The sequence below is a fragment of the Natator depressus genome, chromosome 14, assembly GCF_965152275.1.
Source record: "Natator depressus isolate rNatDep1 chromosome 14, rNatDep2.hap1, whole genome shotgun sequence".
Lineage (NCBI taxonomy): Eukaryota > Metazoa > Chordata > Testudines > Cheloniidae > Natator > Natator depressus.
The window spans coordinates 9,701,704-9,717,152 of record NC_134247.1 but is presented as its reverse complement, the minus strand read 5'-3'; the positions used below and the strand labels follow the sequence as shown (position 1 = coordinate 9,717,152).

Below are 15,449 nucleotides of genomic sequence, written 5' to 3'. Positions count from 1 at the left end.
AACTTCCACTGATTTGAATACAGCTCTGCATACAGATAGCTGGAAGGATTGACCTCCAGGAGATTAAGTTTCTAGTTGCAACATGGCCTATAGAGTAGCTGCACCCATGCTGATGAATGGTGTTGGCCAATGAGTATGGTGTAAAACAATGATCTGGAAACATGATGGGCCGGGGGAGTCCAACTTGGCTATCAAGCTCCTGGTTTGTTTCAGGAGAGGCAACGCATGTCGGATAGGTTGGAAGACACCAGTCTGCGGCTGAAGGACGAGATGGACTTGTACAAAAGGATGATGGACAAACTGCGACAGAACAGACTAGAGTTTAACAAGGAGAGGGAAGCTACTCAGGAGGTGGGTATGAACAGAGGTGCAGAGCCCACTCCGGCAGCCCTTCCTTGCAAGAGTGAGTAAATCAATAGGTGCATTGTCACATGCAAGGGCTGCCACAGCAGGACCCAGGGATAATGTTGTCGATGTGGCATTTCCCCCTGTGGCACTTATTATTTAACCCTTACTTGTATTGCAGGAGTGCCTAGAGGCATTGAGCAGGTTGGCAGCCCCATTGTGCTAGGCGCTGTACAAACACGTACTGATAGTCCCTGCCACAATTGTAGACTTTGGCGCTGCTCTCCCATGATCTCCATGCCTCTGAAAAGGTGCAGCTGTGAAGGTGCCTTTCAAGGTTCCTTAGATATCCTTGCACTTCATAAACTGGCTGTGTGATCAGCACTTCCTAAGATGGGCTGCTGAGGGGCTGGCTGTGTTGCAGAAGCGCCCAGCTGCCCTGGTCTGGATCAGAGCCACACTGCACCAGTTATCCTCCAAACACCTAGGCAGTCCCTGCCCTGAAGAGCTGATCAGTTCGTATGCAGGTGGTCATTTGCTGCTTATTGAAATGGACCATCCTGTCTTCATCTCCTTGCAGCTCATTGAGGACTTGCGAAAGGAGCTGGAGCACCTGCAGCTGTACAAGCTAGATTGCGAGCGCCCTGGCCGGGGGAGAAGCTCCTCGTCTAGTGTGAGTGAATTCAACGCAAGAACGAGGGAAGTGGAAATGGAGCATGAAATTAAACGGCTAAAGCAGGTGAGCAGGATGGGGGCTCCAGGCCTCTCATGTTCATGGGGTGATGATTGGATAATCATGCAGAGATGCTGGAAAAATATCTCTAATTGTGACTTTTATCAACAAACTCCCAAGAGAAACTTTCATTGCCCTGATATGGAGGCTCTTTATAGTGTTTGCATTTAAGACTTCCCAAGCTCTGTTTGCTTTTTGAAAGGATTGTAAATGCAGCCTGCATAGTGCAAGAGCCATGCTCATGCATTTGTGTCTCCTTCGCAACGACTCACGTGGGTTGACCGCGTGATCCAAACTGGAGGCTTTCAGATCCATAGGCCATGTCACTTTGATAAGGAAGTAACTCTGTTAGCTGGCATCAGTAGTAGGCTGCTATCCTTTATATCAGTGGTCCCCAAACTTTTCATGGTCCTGCCCCGGGACCAGGAGGGAGGCTGCTGCTGCTGGGGAGGGGGGCCGCAGCTGCGGGCAGGTCTGGGGCTGGAAGCGAGAACAGAGTCATAGCCAGGGGCTGACGCTGATGCCAGGAGCGGAAGCCACAGTTGGGCCACAGTCAGGGGCCAGGAATGGAGCCAGAGCTAGGGCCAGGAATGGAGCCACGCCTGAGAGCTGGGGGCGGAGTGGGGCTGGGTGGTTCTCCCCCTTCCCCCTCTTGGGGGCTGGCCCAGGCCCTGCCATGCCCCCCCCCCTCGGGGGGGGGTATGCCCCACAGTTTGGGGACCCTTACGCTATATGAACTGGACCCTAAAAGCAATTCATACATCAGTAAACGTGGTACATGTGCACAAAGGAAGTTTTGTCATCTTGGCCACAAATAATAAAGGCATATTTGAGTTGGGGCACTTTTGTCAGTCTGTATTTTTCTCCCCAATATGACTAAGCTCCTAGGGGTCATCCCAATAACTCTGACTGGAGTCTGTGTTGCTTGAAGACTGTCCCCAAAATTGGAATGCTTACAGTAATCATATTTGAAGACAAAGATGAAGATAGGGCTGATAGTTTTCCATTTTCTGTACTAAGTGGCTGAACAAAGTGAAGATACACATGGGTTTGTTAGTTTGTTTGTTCTTTTAAGTGTATCACGCTTGGCACAGAAGCTGATCCACAGCTGGGATCAGTAGGAAAGGTCTTCTGTGAAGGCCCTGTAACATTCCACAATTAGGTGGAATTATTGTGTGGAACTTAAGTCTTTCTCTGAAACCCTACGGTGTTTGGCCATTCTTAGAGGTATCATTGTAAAGGGCAGATCTTAAAAAAGTGGATAGTGACATGCAAAACAAAAGTGGTGTTCGCTTTCGTGTTACCTGAGCAGTGTATTTCTTACATTTTATGAAAACTCCATTCCATTCTCTTTCCTATTTTAATAGGAGAATCAGAAACTTCGTGACCAGAATGATGACCTTAATGGACAGATCCTAAGTCTTAGTCTTTATGAAGCTAAAAATCTCTTTGCAACACAGACAAAAGCCCAATCACTGGCTGCTGAAATCGACTCTGCATCAAGAGATGAGGTAATGCAACTGAGAGCAAAACAATGCTAATCACTGAATATAAAAGTTCTAACAAGCGGGAACAGATTAACTGTCAAGGTGAAGGTTGTTACACAGACAAATCAGCAACGTAATTCCTGTTCCGCTAGGAATGTAGCTAAATCTAGTGATATTTTCAGATGCTTATTTTAGCATTATCCAACTAGTTTCATTATCAAAATAATAGAGAAATTCCATCTTAATATGGGTTTGTTTCAAAGGATAGCAGCTTTCAATCTAAAGGCAATCTATTTAAGGCACTGACTGCTGATATAGACACTGTTTTGCTGTATAGTAGGTGCCTTATGGTATTTCATTTCTTCAAGTGTGGGCCCAGATTTTCTGATTTAGATTTATTCCAGTGTCAAACTGGAGTAACTCCATTAACTTCAGAGGATTTACTCTTGTATAACCAAGAGAGAATTTTGCTCATGCTTCAAACTGAGTTTACACATTTGGCTCCTCATTTTCAGTTGGCACAGCCTGGGGAAAACCCAGCACACCTCCCAGTTGCTAAGAAGCTGTAAACGATACTGCATACTTTAACTAACCAGTCCACATTTGTCCCTGTTGATAAACCCATTCACCTCAATGGAGTTAATGCTAATACCATGAGTTTGTGACTGCTGATAGCTGACCTTTCAAAAAGCAACTGGCTAAGGATTTGGCCTATGTGAACCTTTGTGACTCTATTGACTTTAATGGAGCTATATTTATTGAAGACCTCACCCTATTTTGGAGCCTAACCAAACAGAACTAAAAGGTTTGTGTACAAACCCATAATGTAGACACTTAATGAAGTAGCACTTAGCAAGATATTCTAGAGGAGCTCTTACACTTGGGCAGGGGACCAGGTGAGATGATTCGAGAGGTTCTTCCAAGCCACAAGGGCTATGGACTTTGAAGGCAACCAAAGGTCAGTATTAGTGTGTAAGTATTGGATAGTTTTCCCTTTTTGCTTTTATAAAGTGAGTTGTGGTATAGAACTTGTACCCAACTAAGCACTTGAATAGACCTGTTGACTTCAGGGGACCACTCCTGGGTTTAAAGTTAGGTGTGTGCTTAAGTACCTTGCTGGATCAGGGCCTTGTGGAGATTGGTTGTGTGATGTCACTTTGGAATTTTTCTCAGGGCTAGTCTACACTAGAAGCCCTACAGCAGTGCTGCTGCAGTGGGTCTGGTGAAGATGCTCTATGCCAACAGGAGAGAGCTCTCCCGTTGGCAGAATAAATCCACCTCTATGAGAGGTGGTAGCTGTGTCGGTGGGAGAAGCTCTCCCGCCGACCTAGTACTGTCCCCACTGGCACTTACGTCGGTGTAACCGACGTTGCTCAAAGGGGGGTATATTCACACCCCTCAGCGACGTAAGTTATACCAAAGTAGGTGGTGAGATAGACCTGGCCTCAGAATAAGACAAACTACATGTTTGCTGCCACCAAAATAAGTCTTGTATCCAGTCTTTAATCTTACCAGAGCTAACGCAGAACTTCTGGATCACTGTCTAATACTGAGTAGCAAGTTCAGGTGGTCCTGCTTAGATGCCCCGTCTCCTTGTTAATTGCTATGGTTAGTCAAACAATGCAGTTTTGATCGAGGGAGGAGGGGAAGAATCTGACACATTCTCTACAGAGATGAGCTCTTTAAGGCACATTTTTTAAAAAAAAAAAAAAGTAACCCCGGCTTGTGAGAATAGAGAGGGAGTATCCCAACGGGAATGCCAGGCTACTGTTGTGTTGAACTATGTATGATAAATTTATATTCCCGTCCAGCTGGAGACCTGGAGATGCTGGCCAAGATTTTCCAAAGTGACTCGTGATTTTTGGGGCACCCCACTTTTTAGATGTAAACAGACACACCAGAAACTGACATCCAAGAGACTTTTTTTTTTAGAGGGCGGGTCCTTAAGACTTTTTGAAAAACTTGTGCCTTAAAGTGGGCCCTGAATCACTGTCACTGGACAGCTCTGGCCACTCTTTGTCATCTCAGCATTCCTGCCCACAACCTGGCCTGCTAATCTCTCTCGAAGAGGCAGCTGAGCCTTCAGACCTTCTACTCACTCACAATAGCAGCCTGGGATTTAGCTTCTAATCTGACCAAAAGAATCCACCGAGGCTGCTACAACTAACTCTTTCTAGTTTTCCTCCCAAAAAGGCGTATCTTGTGTCTTTGGCTTGACGCACGTCCTGCTGCCACCATAACTTACAGTAGACCATGTTCGTGAAATTTCAGACCTGTTAACAATTTTTCATCATAATGTTTTCTCTGTAACAGGTTCTCACTGTAAATAGAAAATATAATAATTTTGGCCTGAGATTTTAAAGGCCACCTAACAGAACTGGATGCCCCCAAACCATTAATTTTAATGAGAACTGGGCATCCAGATCTCTCAAACAGCTTTGAAGATCTCATCCGAAACATGCTGTGTATATAAAGCAACTTGTCTTGAAATGAACTAAAGATGCTCTCAGATCCTAAGAGCCTTGGTGAAAGTACGATATGTACATTTTCCCCTGCACGTTAATATAGCACCAAAGGTGCATTATTTATGATTAAAATAGATCTTTTTATCTGGACAGGAAACTAGCCTCAAAACATTGTGTTTTAATTCTCACACTGTTCCTCAATACTCTGTATTTACAGCACCCTTTTTTCTACAGATGTAGGAGTGCTTTAAAAAGGTTTCATTAATATACGCTCTCAGATGAGGAAACAGACACCCACTCGTTCATGAGCAGGCAGTATGGGCTAGTGGATAGAACACCAGGCTCTGAGTCGGGAGCCTTGGATTCTATTTACAGCTTTGCCCCTGACTCAAGTGACTTGCTCAGTGGTACTTAGGGGTATGTCTACACATACAGCACTGCAACTATGCCACTGCAGCGCGTCTGGTGAAGACGCTCTGTGCCGACAGAGAGCTCTCCTGTTGGTATAATAAAACCACCTCCGCGAGCGGCAGAAGCTGCGTCAGCAGGAGAAGCTCTCCCACCGGCATAGTGCTGTCTATACCAGCGCTCATGTTGGCAGAACTTATGTCGCTCAGGGGGATGAATATACCACCCCCCTGAGCAACATAATTTACACAGACTTAAGTGCCTGTGTTAGCCAACTGCATAATGGGGATACTTATCTACCTTTTTGTGTCTTCACTTTGCGATCTCTTGGGGTGAGGGGAGAGCAGAGTATCATTAGAGGCAATGAGTAATTTTTTTAATACAAAGGGAACCCGAGGCCAAGCCTCATACCTACAGCATTGTGTAAATTAAAATTAGATGAGTGACGTTTTGCAATAGATACTTAACTTGGGAATCTTTGTTTCAGCTCATGGAAGCTCTTAAAGAACAGGAGGAAATAAACTTCAGATTGCGACAGTATATGGACAAGATTATTTTGGCCATCCTAGACCACAACCCATCTATCCTGGAAATAAAAAATTGAAGGACAAAAAGCAATTGCCTGATATTTCTGCACATGCCACTGGATCTAAACATCACTCTGATACTGTAAATGATTCTATATATATCTTATGTGTGAATGTGGGTGTGTGGGTATGTTTATATGATGTCTGGTACACTTCTCTGTGAGTCATCAAATCGGCTTGATTCATTTTTTTCATGCACTTTCAATATCTGTGACAAGATCGCTACTATATATTAATGTTATAACAATATAACTGGATCACGCTGTTTTAGCTACTGGACATAATGACTCTACCTCTAGTGGTAAGGGTGAAATACAGTGGACACACATGGATGTCTCCCCTCCCTTTAAGAACAAGAATTACTCTTTCATTCTTTCAAATGAATGAGGGTACTCCCAAAAATTCGACATACCCAGGTTTGATTCCTGTCTGGTGCTGACGACTTCACACTCTCTATTGAATTTAGCTTTGCCAGAGCTTTACTACTGAAACCAGAGGTAAAAATAAACCTTTGGCCAATTTGGTTTTTAAAAATGAATATCTGGTGGGGATGAGGCTCAAACTGCAGAATTGTTAATATCCATGTAAAAACACCATCCGCTTGTTTGCCACTGTCAGCAAAAAGTGCTTTTAATATGATTGCCAGTCTGTCTGGTGTGTGTATGTGTTGAGCCTGGGTCCCTATCGCACTGAGGCATTGCAATGTACACCCTTATTTTCAGGGGTTTATCACTGGGCCATTTACAATTAATTCTGGGATCCAACTCCTCTGCATTTGAAGGCTTCAACCAGGGAACACATTCTATTTCTTTTAACTGTTACTGACTGCATGCAAATCCACTTCATTATTTTAAAGAAAAACTTTAACTTAAACAAATAGCTCAATTCCCTTCCCCACAACCAAAGCACACTGTTGCACTCCTATGAGAGAGAGAGAGCTGGGGGGGGGGGGGGCATGGAAGAGAGAGAATGGTGGGGTCCTCCTACAGTTTTTGGTTAATCCCTGATGTAAACTAATTTTAACCTTTGAGCGGTTAAAAGTAAAAATCACACTTACTGCACATTACCTTGGTGTCTTATGTTCCACCCCCAACCCCACTGTTTCACAAGAGCTTGCATTCACCACACAAATTACCCATCCCAAATACTACATCTCCTGTCTGAATACACACATGCACACATTCATATGCTCTGAATCGGGAAAGTACATAAGCACGTGGTTAACTTTGAGCATATACTGTACTTAGGTCCCAGTGGAGTTAAGGATACGCTTAAAGTTAAGCACTTGCATAAGTACCGTCCTGTCTAGGGATGGGTTTAAACACCATTTATGTGCTTCCTGAATTGGGTCCATTTCTTGTAGAATTAGGACCTTTTAGCTAAAAGTAAAATCAGCTAGAAGTTAAATGCTGTGAAATTTTATTCCAAGCACTAAACATTTTGTTTGTAAAAAAAAAAAAAAAAAAAAAAAAAGAGAGAGAGAATTTTTTTTACACACTTTAAAGTTTAAAAAAAAAAAAAAAACATGGGTGGAGAGGAAAAAAATCCACCCTTTCATACCAATTGGCACAAGCAGGGACACACTCTGGTTGATTTCTCTGTAATCAAATATCTGGCTTTGCCTATGTGCATAGAGATTTGTTCTTGTTTATTTTAACACGCTCCTTGGAAATGGATGGTTGCAGTAGATATGACTGATTTTCTGTATATACTTGTTGGCAGTTTGTCTCACACCTACCATTGTCTTTGTGTATTTTTGTTTGTGTATGTAATGCATTTTTTCCATAATCTGAATACCTAGAGCATGTATTCTGTTACTGATGTAAATATATATATATTTTTTCTGCAGCTGCTGTAATCTTGCCTTCAGTGATATCTTATTGGAGTAACGGGCAGGTGTGGGGAAGCACTGAAAATTGTCTTTCCTGAAGGCAAGACAATAAAACCAATTCAGTTATTTATTTGAATCCGTCAGTTAAGCTCTAGGTAGGGCCACGGGACTGGAGGAGAGCTAATGATGAAAATGTAATTGTCCTTTCAGGCCTGGGTGAACCGTATAAGGGCTTATCTCCACTGGAAAAATGTTATTTTGGTGCTTAACATTAAACACTTAAGGACAGAGTCTTAGCAGAGGAGATTAGGAAGAAGGTATCTCTAAGCCACCCCTTTGCTCCCCTGATTTTGGAGCAGCCAGAGGGAAAAGTTGAGTCCAGAGTAACTATGCTAAATTACACGGGCTCTGGCGGTCTTGCACTGGTTCCATCTGTAGGAGATCAGGCAGAGCATCATCCCCTTCCCCTATAAGGGGGCTGATGGGGCAACTGATGAGGTTGAAACAGCTATGCCAGCTTAATTCTACCCAAGGATTTCCCTCTAGTGGAAAGATCCTTAGCTGTGCTTCAGCACTGAAGTTTCCACTTGCTTTGTGCTGCCTCTAAGTCTGTGCCATAAATCTGGCCCTCTGCATAGACATGGACTATCCTGTGTTTAAAATCGTGTGAGCTGGCCATAATTAACCTTAAGATGTGATCTAGGTTTAGGTGGCCCTTGAGGTAAACTACAACCAGCAGATGCAATACAAGACCTGATGGTCCTCGTCTGTAAACGTGCTAAGGTACGTTTTTTACCATTCTAAAGCAATGAAGTTTGCCGCTGTAGATGAAGCCGCTACTGTTTCGGATTGAAAAGTGTTTCCTTATTTAAATATTAGGGGAAATACTCAGGTTTTCAAACATTTATTTAAAAGAAAAATGAAGTCCAACATTCAGAATTTTGTAGTATAACACTTTAAAAGCCTTTATTAGAGCAGGACAGTCAATTGATGCTTTGAGTAAAGAGTGACTAAGGTCTTCAGGTTTTGGTTAATAGAAAATTATTAAATTGGATGTTTTAGAAGCTGAAAGCCTGATCCTGCTCACATTGAACTCAACAGCAAAACTCCCCTGGAGTTCAGTGGATGCAGGATTGGGCCATACATAATTAGGGTCAAATTCGCCCCTGTGCACAGAGAACTTACATCCGTGGTAAATAGTCTTAAGTTTCACTTGAATCCTCACAATAGCATTTGGGCTACCTGTACACATAGGTCAATTTCATGCTTATAGGTAGATTTTTAAAACTGTTTAGCAGTTGCGTGGGGAGCTGCTCGGTGCTGAGAACTTGAAAATCTGTTCCTCAATCCATAGTGTTTGTGAGTGCTCTAAAGCAGTTGCCTTAAATAGGTTTTGATTGCATAGAAGGCAATTACATTTCCACTCCTGAGGGGAATGACTTTGTATGATGGCTTGTATATTTTTAATGTTGCCTTTTTCTGAATGAAGAAATTTATTTTCTCTCAGGAGTCACTATTCTAAAAAACAAAACTCTAGTTCTGGCAACTTTAGGTCTAATATTAGATCTGCAGTAACTAGTGACCTGTGTAAGACCAAGTTGTCTTTTGCACAAAAGCCTTGGGACAAAAGGTGTTTTTCCTACAGGTGATGCAATGTCACATCAGTAACAAGGAGTCATTACCTTGACGGAGACTTATGGGAACACAACCTGCTATTAACATCTGAACTTGGACACAGCAGAGAGACTGGCCCTGTAGAACAATTTTGGCAGAGTGGGGAGGAGAGAACCAGTTGTAGCTCCCAGCTGTGCTGGCTTTTGGATGCCCCTACCAACCATATAGCAGGGGAATCCCCAGCAGGGGAAATGCAAGCAGGACCCAGGATCTAGTTTGTATTTACACACGTGCTGCCTGAGCCTGCAAACACTCGAGCATGTGTGTGACCACTGCCATGACTATTCCCATGGAACTTGATGGAACTGTCAACAGAAGAAAGTCACTGATGTTGGCATTTGTAGGACTGGGCCAATCCACTCGTCTGTGCCATATTTAGTTGAGCAATGATTTACCTTGCTGGGTAGATTAATATTTTAATCTGAGTTTGAAATAATCAGTCTAGTTTTTAATGTTACCTCCAGTCTAATAATACCATAATACAACGAACATTTCTATACTGAAATTGAGCTTTTTTTGACTCTGACAGCCTAAATTCTGTCCAAGATACCATATCTGTATTTATCTGCTCCTTACATGGAGCAAGTTCTCTCTACTTCAAATCCTCAAGCTAAAGCAACATTGAGGTCAACCTAAATGCAAAGGGTTTTTTTGTGCAATGGAAAAAGACAGTTTACTTCTTGCCAGAAGTCGCACTCAAATACAAAACACTGCCTATTGTGGAAAAGGCACGGTTTATTTATTTGTTTCAGAGTCACGGAAATCAAGCCTCAAATCCTTTCTAACATCAGTAGTTACACATTAAGGGCCAGTTCTCCAGTTGATGCATATTTAGTTTTGATTTCAGTGGAGTGCCACAGATTTATACCAGCGGAGGTTCTGGCCAAGAAACTTTAATTTGTACTGACATGGGAAGGAGAGAGAGAGTTTGTTTCCTATATTTTTGAATCATTTCAGTTTTATTAGTTCTGAAACCGAACCCTAGAGCTGGTTAGAAATTTTCATTTTAAAAAATTGTCATTGACAAACTTTCACATGCCCACCCCTGAACTCCTTTTTTTTTTTTTTTTTTTTCTGAGCAGATCTGTAGGAGCGGGACCAAAAAAAAAAAAAGTCCAACTAAAAAGCTTACTTCTTTCTTCAAGGCTGTCTTTTTTTTCTGGGGGGAGTGAATTCAGGGATTTTGGGGTTGTTTTTTTTTTCAACCAGCTCTATGGAAGAATTACTATAGTTTTAATTAATCCACTTGGGACACCAAGGAGAAGGTCCGAATTTCTGCTGGCATAAAATGGTGTAGTACTGTTAATGGACCCATGCTAGTCAACACCAGCAAAGAATTTTGCCAGTTATACTTATGGTGGCAATTTAGGACACTAAGGGTAATGTACAAATGAGGAGTGTGCCCTGTAATAACACACTGACCCAGCTGGGGAAGTGGGCTAATGAGAAAAGTCAGTATTAAATGTCCTCTCTGGCCTAGTTCTAGTAGGCTGGGATAAGAGTCAAGCATATTGGAATTTTTAAAATAAATTAATACATTAACTTCTCCGATTTAAATACCAGCAAATACAAGATTGTCATCTTTTAAACAAGGGGGAACAGAAACCCTAATTTGTGTAGTGTTTTCAAGACAACCTGAATCAGGGGGCCTGATCGAACTCTCATTGAATCAATGGCAAAACAGCCTGTTGCATTCCACGGGAGCTGGATCAGACTTTCTGTGAGCAGATCTCTCTCAGTGTAAGTAATACTGCTCATCTGTGCATCAAGTGTCATTACGGTAGCTGCTCCCGGAAAATCATCAAAAGGGCATTGCAGTCACTGTGTAACGCAACTAAACTGTAATGTTAATGCTTCAATTTCATTCCTGTTGTGTAGTGCATATTGTTTTAGTACTTTCAAATAGAGGAGTATTGATCTCAACAGCTGTTTGTTACTCGATGCATAGCAAGTTGGGGGAGGGCAGAGGGGTGTTAATGAAACTTTGCGCGTGTGTGTAGAGGTTGATACGGGTTACAGGATGCATTAGGTTTGAATTCTGTAACCCTGACGTACAACATTGTTCTGTCTATACAGGCTCTTTGGTGGGACACTTTTTTTTTTTCTCTTGTACTTTTGTGAGGTCAACGGAACACCTACAAATGAAACACTTTGGTAACTTAAGCAAAGAGTATGCAATGTTGGCGCACACATTGGCTGAACTGGGTTTGTGGGTTCTTATACAGTAGGGATAGTCTGAGTCTGATTATTAGAGCTGGTCAAAAAAAATTTGTCAGACACTGAAGAAAAATGGTATTTTTTTTCTTTAAAATGTTTTAAAATATTCCTTTCACTCCCTCCTCCACCATTTTCCTGTTTCTATTTTGCTACCAGGAAAGGAGCTTTAAAAAAGGGGAGGGAAGCAAATTATTTAAATTTTGCAATTTTGAAAAATTAACATTTTTGTTCAAATTTCCCATTTAAAAAAAACTGGCCTTTTTACCTGCTCTAATAATTACATCATGCCGTTTTGCCTAGTGGAGATCTAATTGGTGGTCATTCCATTTTCTAAATCAGAGAGAGAGAAATCTGATCAAAAACTTACCAGGGGCAAATTCAAGTCTGTGGAAGGTTAAGGGTCCTTAACACAGATTTGTTTACCTACAGAACAAGGCAAATTATTGATAGCTTGTGTATGTTAATAGCAACCTGTTTGAGGAGGTTTTTTGGTGCTGAATGACGGATTTTAGGAAAGGTATGAGAATGACTTGAATCTCCCCTTTGGGGACTGATCCTGTGTTCCTTGGGCAGTCAAAACTCCCACTGACATGAGGTTTGGCTGTCCAAGGAATGCATGCTTAGGTCCTTAAGCTACAGGGGAGCAGTGCTTCAAGCTGCCTGCATTATCCAGTTGTCTCAGCCAGGCTATGGAGCACCTGTTTTCAGGGCTGAGAAGGGATAGTATGGAGACTGAATATTCAAGTCTATAAGGTGGTGGGTTTTTGTGTGATGGGTCTTACGTCACTGGAGGTATCTGGTAGGCTTTTCCCTCCACTGTTCCTGCCACTGTCTTAGCACAACATGTGATAGCAACAACAGGAACACTAATGTAGGCTGGATGCTGGAGTTTGAACCCTCATGCTGCCCTGCCCTGCCCTGCCCTGAGCAGGTTTAAATGATACAGTGCTTGAAAGAGAAGCTGAGCCCAGTACCTTGTCTATGTTAGAGCCCCGCTGCTGCTATCACTGGTGGAGGTGAGCCAGCATTAGCAACAATGAGAGGTGGTTTTAGAGGAGAAAAAAAGCCTATCGTAGGTAAGGGCTTAATGGCCCTATTTACAGTGACCAAGGAAAGTGTGTTAGCAGGAGAGCTGGTTTAAAAAAAAAGGTGTTGGAGGAGATCCAAAATTTTGCCAACATTTCTACTGAACTTTTCCAAACGTCAAAATTTTACCAATTTCAAACGATGTGACCAGCTCTAGTTCGTGGCTCTGTAGTGAGCTGTGCTTTGGCTTAATACAGAGGTGTTAGCCTCATTTCTTTGGCCAGCGTGAAGAGGGCCTCTGTAACAAATTATGTGGGCCAAATTTTGATTTAGCTTAATAGGTTTGATGATGATTGTGATTTGGATGTTTAGCACTTGCGGTTGCAGCGGGGAAGAACGGCCAGAATAGCAAGAGACACTCCATACTCGCTCCCAAACAGACTTGGGCAGCACATGCTCTCATGCACGAGAGAACAAGGGTTGTGCATGAGCTCCCTTTTGCTTGTAGCTGATGCCAGTCATCCAAGAGCAAGAATTCCAGCTTTACGTTTCTGAGGTGTAAATCCTTCTTTGCAAGGTAGCTGAACCTAAAAGCCTGTACACATAAGTAAAGTCCAAATCTATTTAGGGTGCAATTCTGCAGTCCTGTCTTGATCAGAACTTCCCAGTATGATCCATGATGTGATTTTTGCATGGGCAAGCTTTTAAGAGAGCTGAGGGGAAACAAACATTAAGCAGTCATCCTGGTTATCAGGAGCTCATACCAATAGACCGGGAGGGTAGTTGCTTTTATTGCATGATTTTGAGATAGATATAAAATACACATACAGAGAGCTATATAGTGTAGAGCATTGTTGAGGATAATATTAAATTTACTTTTGGCAGGCACCAGAAAGATAAGGTGCAGCACTTATCCATTCAATGGACTTTGGATAATGCCCATAGCTCAGAGTAAATAACAAACTGCATACAGGAAGAGTCATTCTTCCAAATGCCAATTCACACTTGCTGGCTACCATGACTTAGCTTACAAAAAAACTAGCCACTAGCCAGGTTGCCCTTTAAGAGTTTACCTTGACTAGGATTTAAAGGTATGGTGGTAGAAGGGGCCAGCTAACTGACCTGTTCTAAAAGTCCAGACAAGGCCGTGTATAATCTTAAATTGTGCTGAGCTGTTCAACATTGCTGATATTAAGGGAATTCACTGCCGTCTCTACACTAGACTTTTAGAACGGATTAGTCGCCGCCACCATCAGACAATGCATCTTTAAATCCTAGAACCGACAGACCCTGAATGGGTCTTTCACAACTCATGTGCCATTAATCTGTACTTTGAGTCAATAAAATCCATTGCACTGTATAATTTACTTAAAGTTGCTCCAATAAGCAGGAGAGTAACGTTTTTTTAACTGGATCTCACCAGAGCACATCCTTTACCCACACCCATGTCCTTGCTCATCACTTAACCTTTTCACTGCTGCACAGAAGAGCATGTGCCTGTCTAGGTGTTTATACCATGCCCACTACCATGATATCAGAGCGCTTTAGTGCACCCATTTTAAACAAATGGAGGAGAATACACCTGAAATGCTTCACATCAGGGAATTTTTAGATATTAACTCTTGGGACTTTAATCATGTTCAATAACCAGGCTAATCCTATCCACAGCTTTAATATGGGTACTGAAGACAATTAAGATCCACTGTGTACTACATGGAGCATGTTGCAGCCAGTTGCCTTGATAGTTGAATCCACAGTCTAGATCAGCCCTAAACCAGTCCAGAGTGAGGCTGCACTAAGACATTCCTCTGGGTTTAATTTCCTACTCCGCACAGCAACCAAGTTAAATGCAGTGATTAAAATCTATATTTGCAAGACATAGCCTTACCATGTAGCTTAGCCTAGCACTCTGTACCTCATAGACAGATGCAGATCATGTATGGGTTGCAGTAGTTAAGGGCACTATTCAGCCAGGTCTGTGCTACAATAAATTCCACTGTAAATATTACATTGCATTCCTTAAATTGTGCGGTTTGGGTTTTTGGGGGGGCCAATAAACTAAAACTCTTGCAGATTTTTAACTGTAAAAGTAATCCTTAGGTTACTTTTTTGGGGGGGCTAAAACTTGAAGCATAGTGGAAAATATGTATTAATAAAACTGGATGTCTGATATTTCCTACACCTACTTTGAACTTGCACACAAGTTTATTTTTTAACTGGATGTTAGTGTCAGAGCTGTAACAATAGAGTTGTCCACTTTCATGGCACCATTCTTAGTGGAGTGAATTCACCGTGGCCTGTAGAGGTGGCATAAAGCCCTCTGGACAACTTATGCTGCGTGTCAGGCCTATGAAGAATGGTGTGGGAAGGGGTGCCCTCTATGCACCACAGAGGAGATCTCTTTGGGGTAGGCTGGCACTTTAAATGGATCCAGCAACCACCCTGTAGAGTGTGTAGAGAGACTGCAGCTATTCCACCCTACAGACTGGAACAGAGACCATGCATGACTGTACTGTAACCCCGGTCTTCCCAACATGTACCCCATCTTGTCTCCTACCCTGCCCAAAGCCCATTTCCCATTTCCCCGGGCTCGGTGCAGGGAGAATTTCACTCCATATGAATACTTTAGTATGCTACAGAGCAGTAAATGTTGCACTTACAGTATGTTTAAATACT

General features: G+C 42.5%; 1 protein-coding gene across 2 annotated transcripts in view; it reads left to right on the top strand.

The window, feature by feature from the left end:
* RAB11FIP4 (RAB11 family interacting protein 4) overlaps window positions 1-10,598 on the top strand; it is a 203,818-nt gene extending 193,220 nt beyond the window's left edge. Inside the window, exons 12-15 of one of the 2 annotated variants that reach the window (XM_074971911.1) lie at window positions 214-351; window positions 926-1,084; window positions 2,446-2,589; window positions 5,926-10,598. In XM_074971911.1, the coding sequence (XP_074828012.1) occupies window positions 214-351; window positions 926-1,084; window positions 2,446-2,589; window positions 5,926-6,042 (558 nt within the window). In that variant the 3' untranslated portion in view covers window positions 6,043-10,598. The remainder of the gene's footprint in view (window positions 1-213; window positions 352-925; window positions 1,085-2,445; window positions 2,590-5,925) is intronic. The other variant, XM_074971912.1, reaches the window with a different exon arrangement.
* Window positions 10,599-15,449: the final 4,851 nt, after the last annotated feature.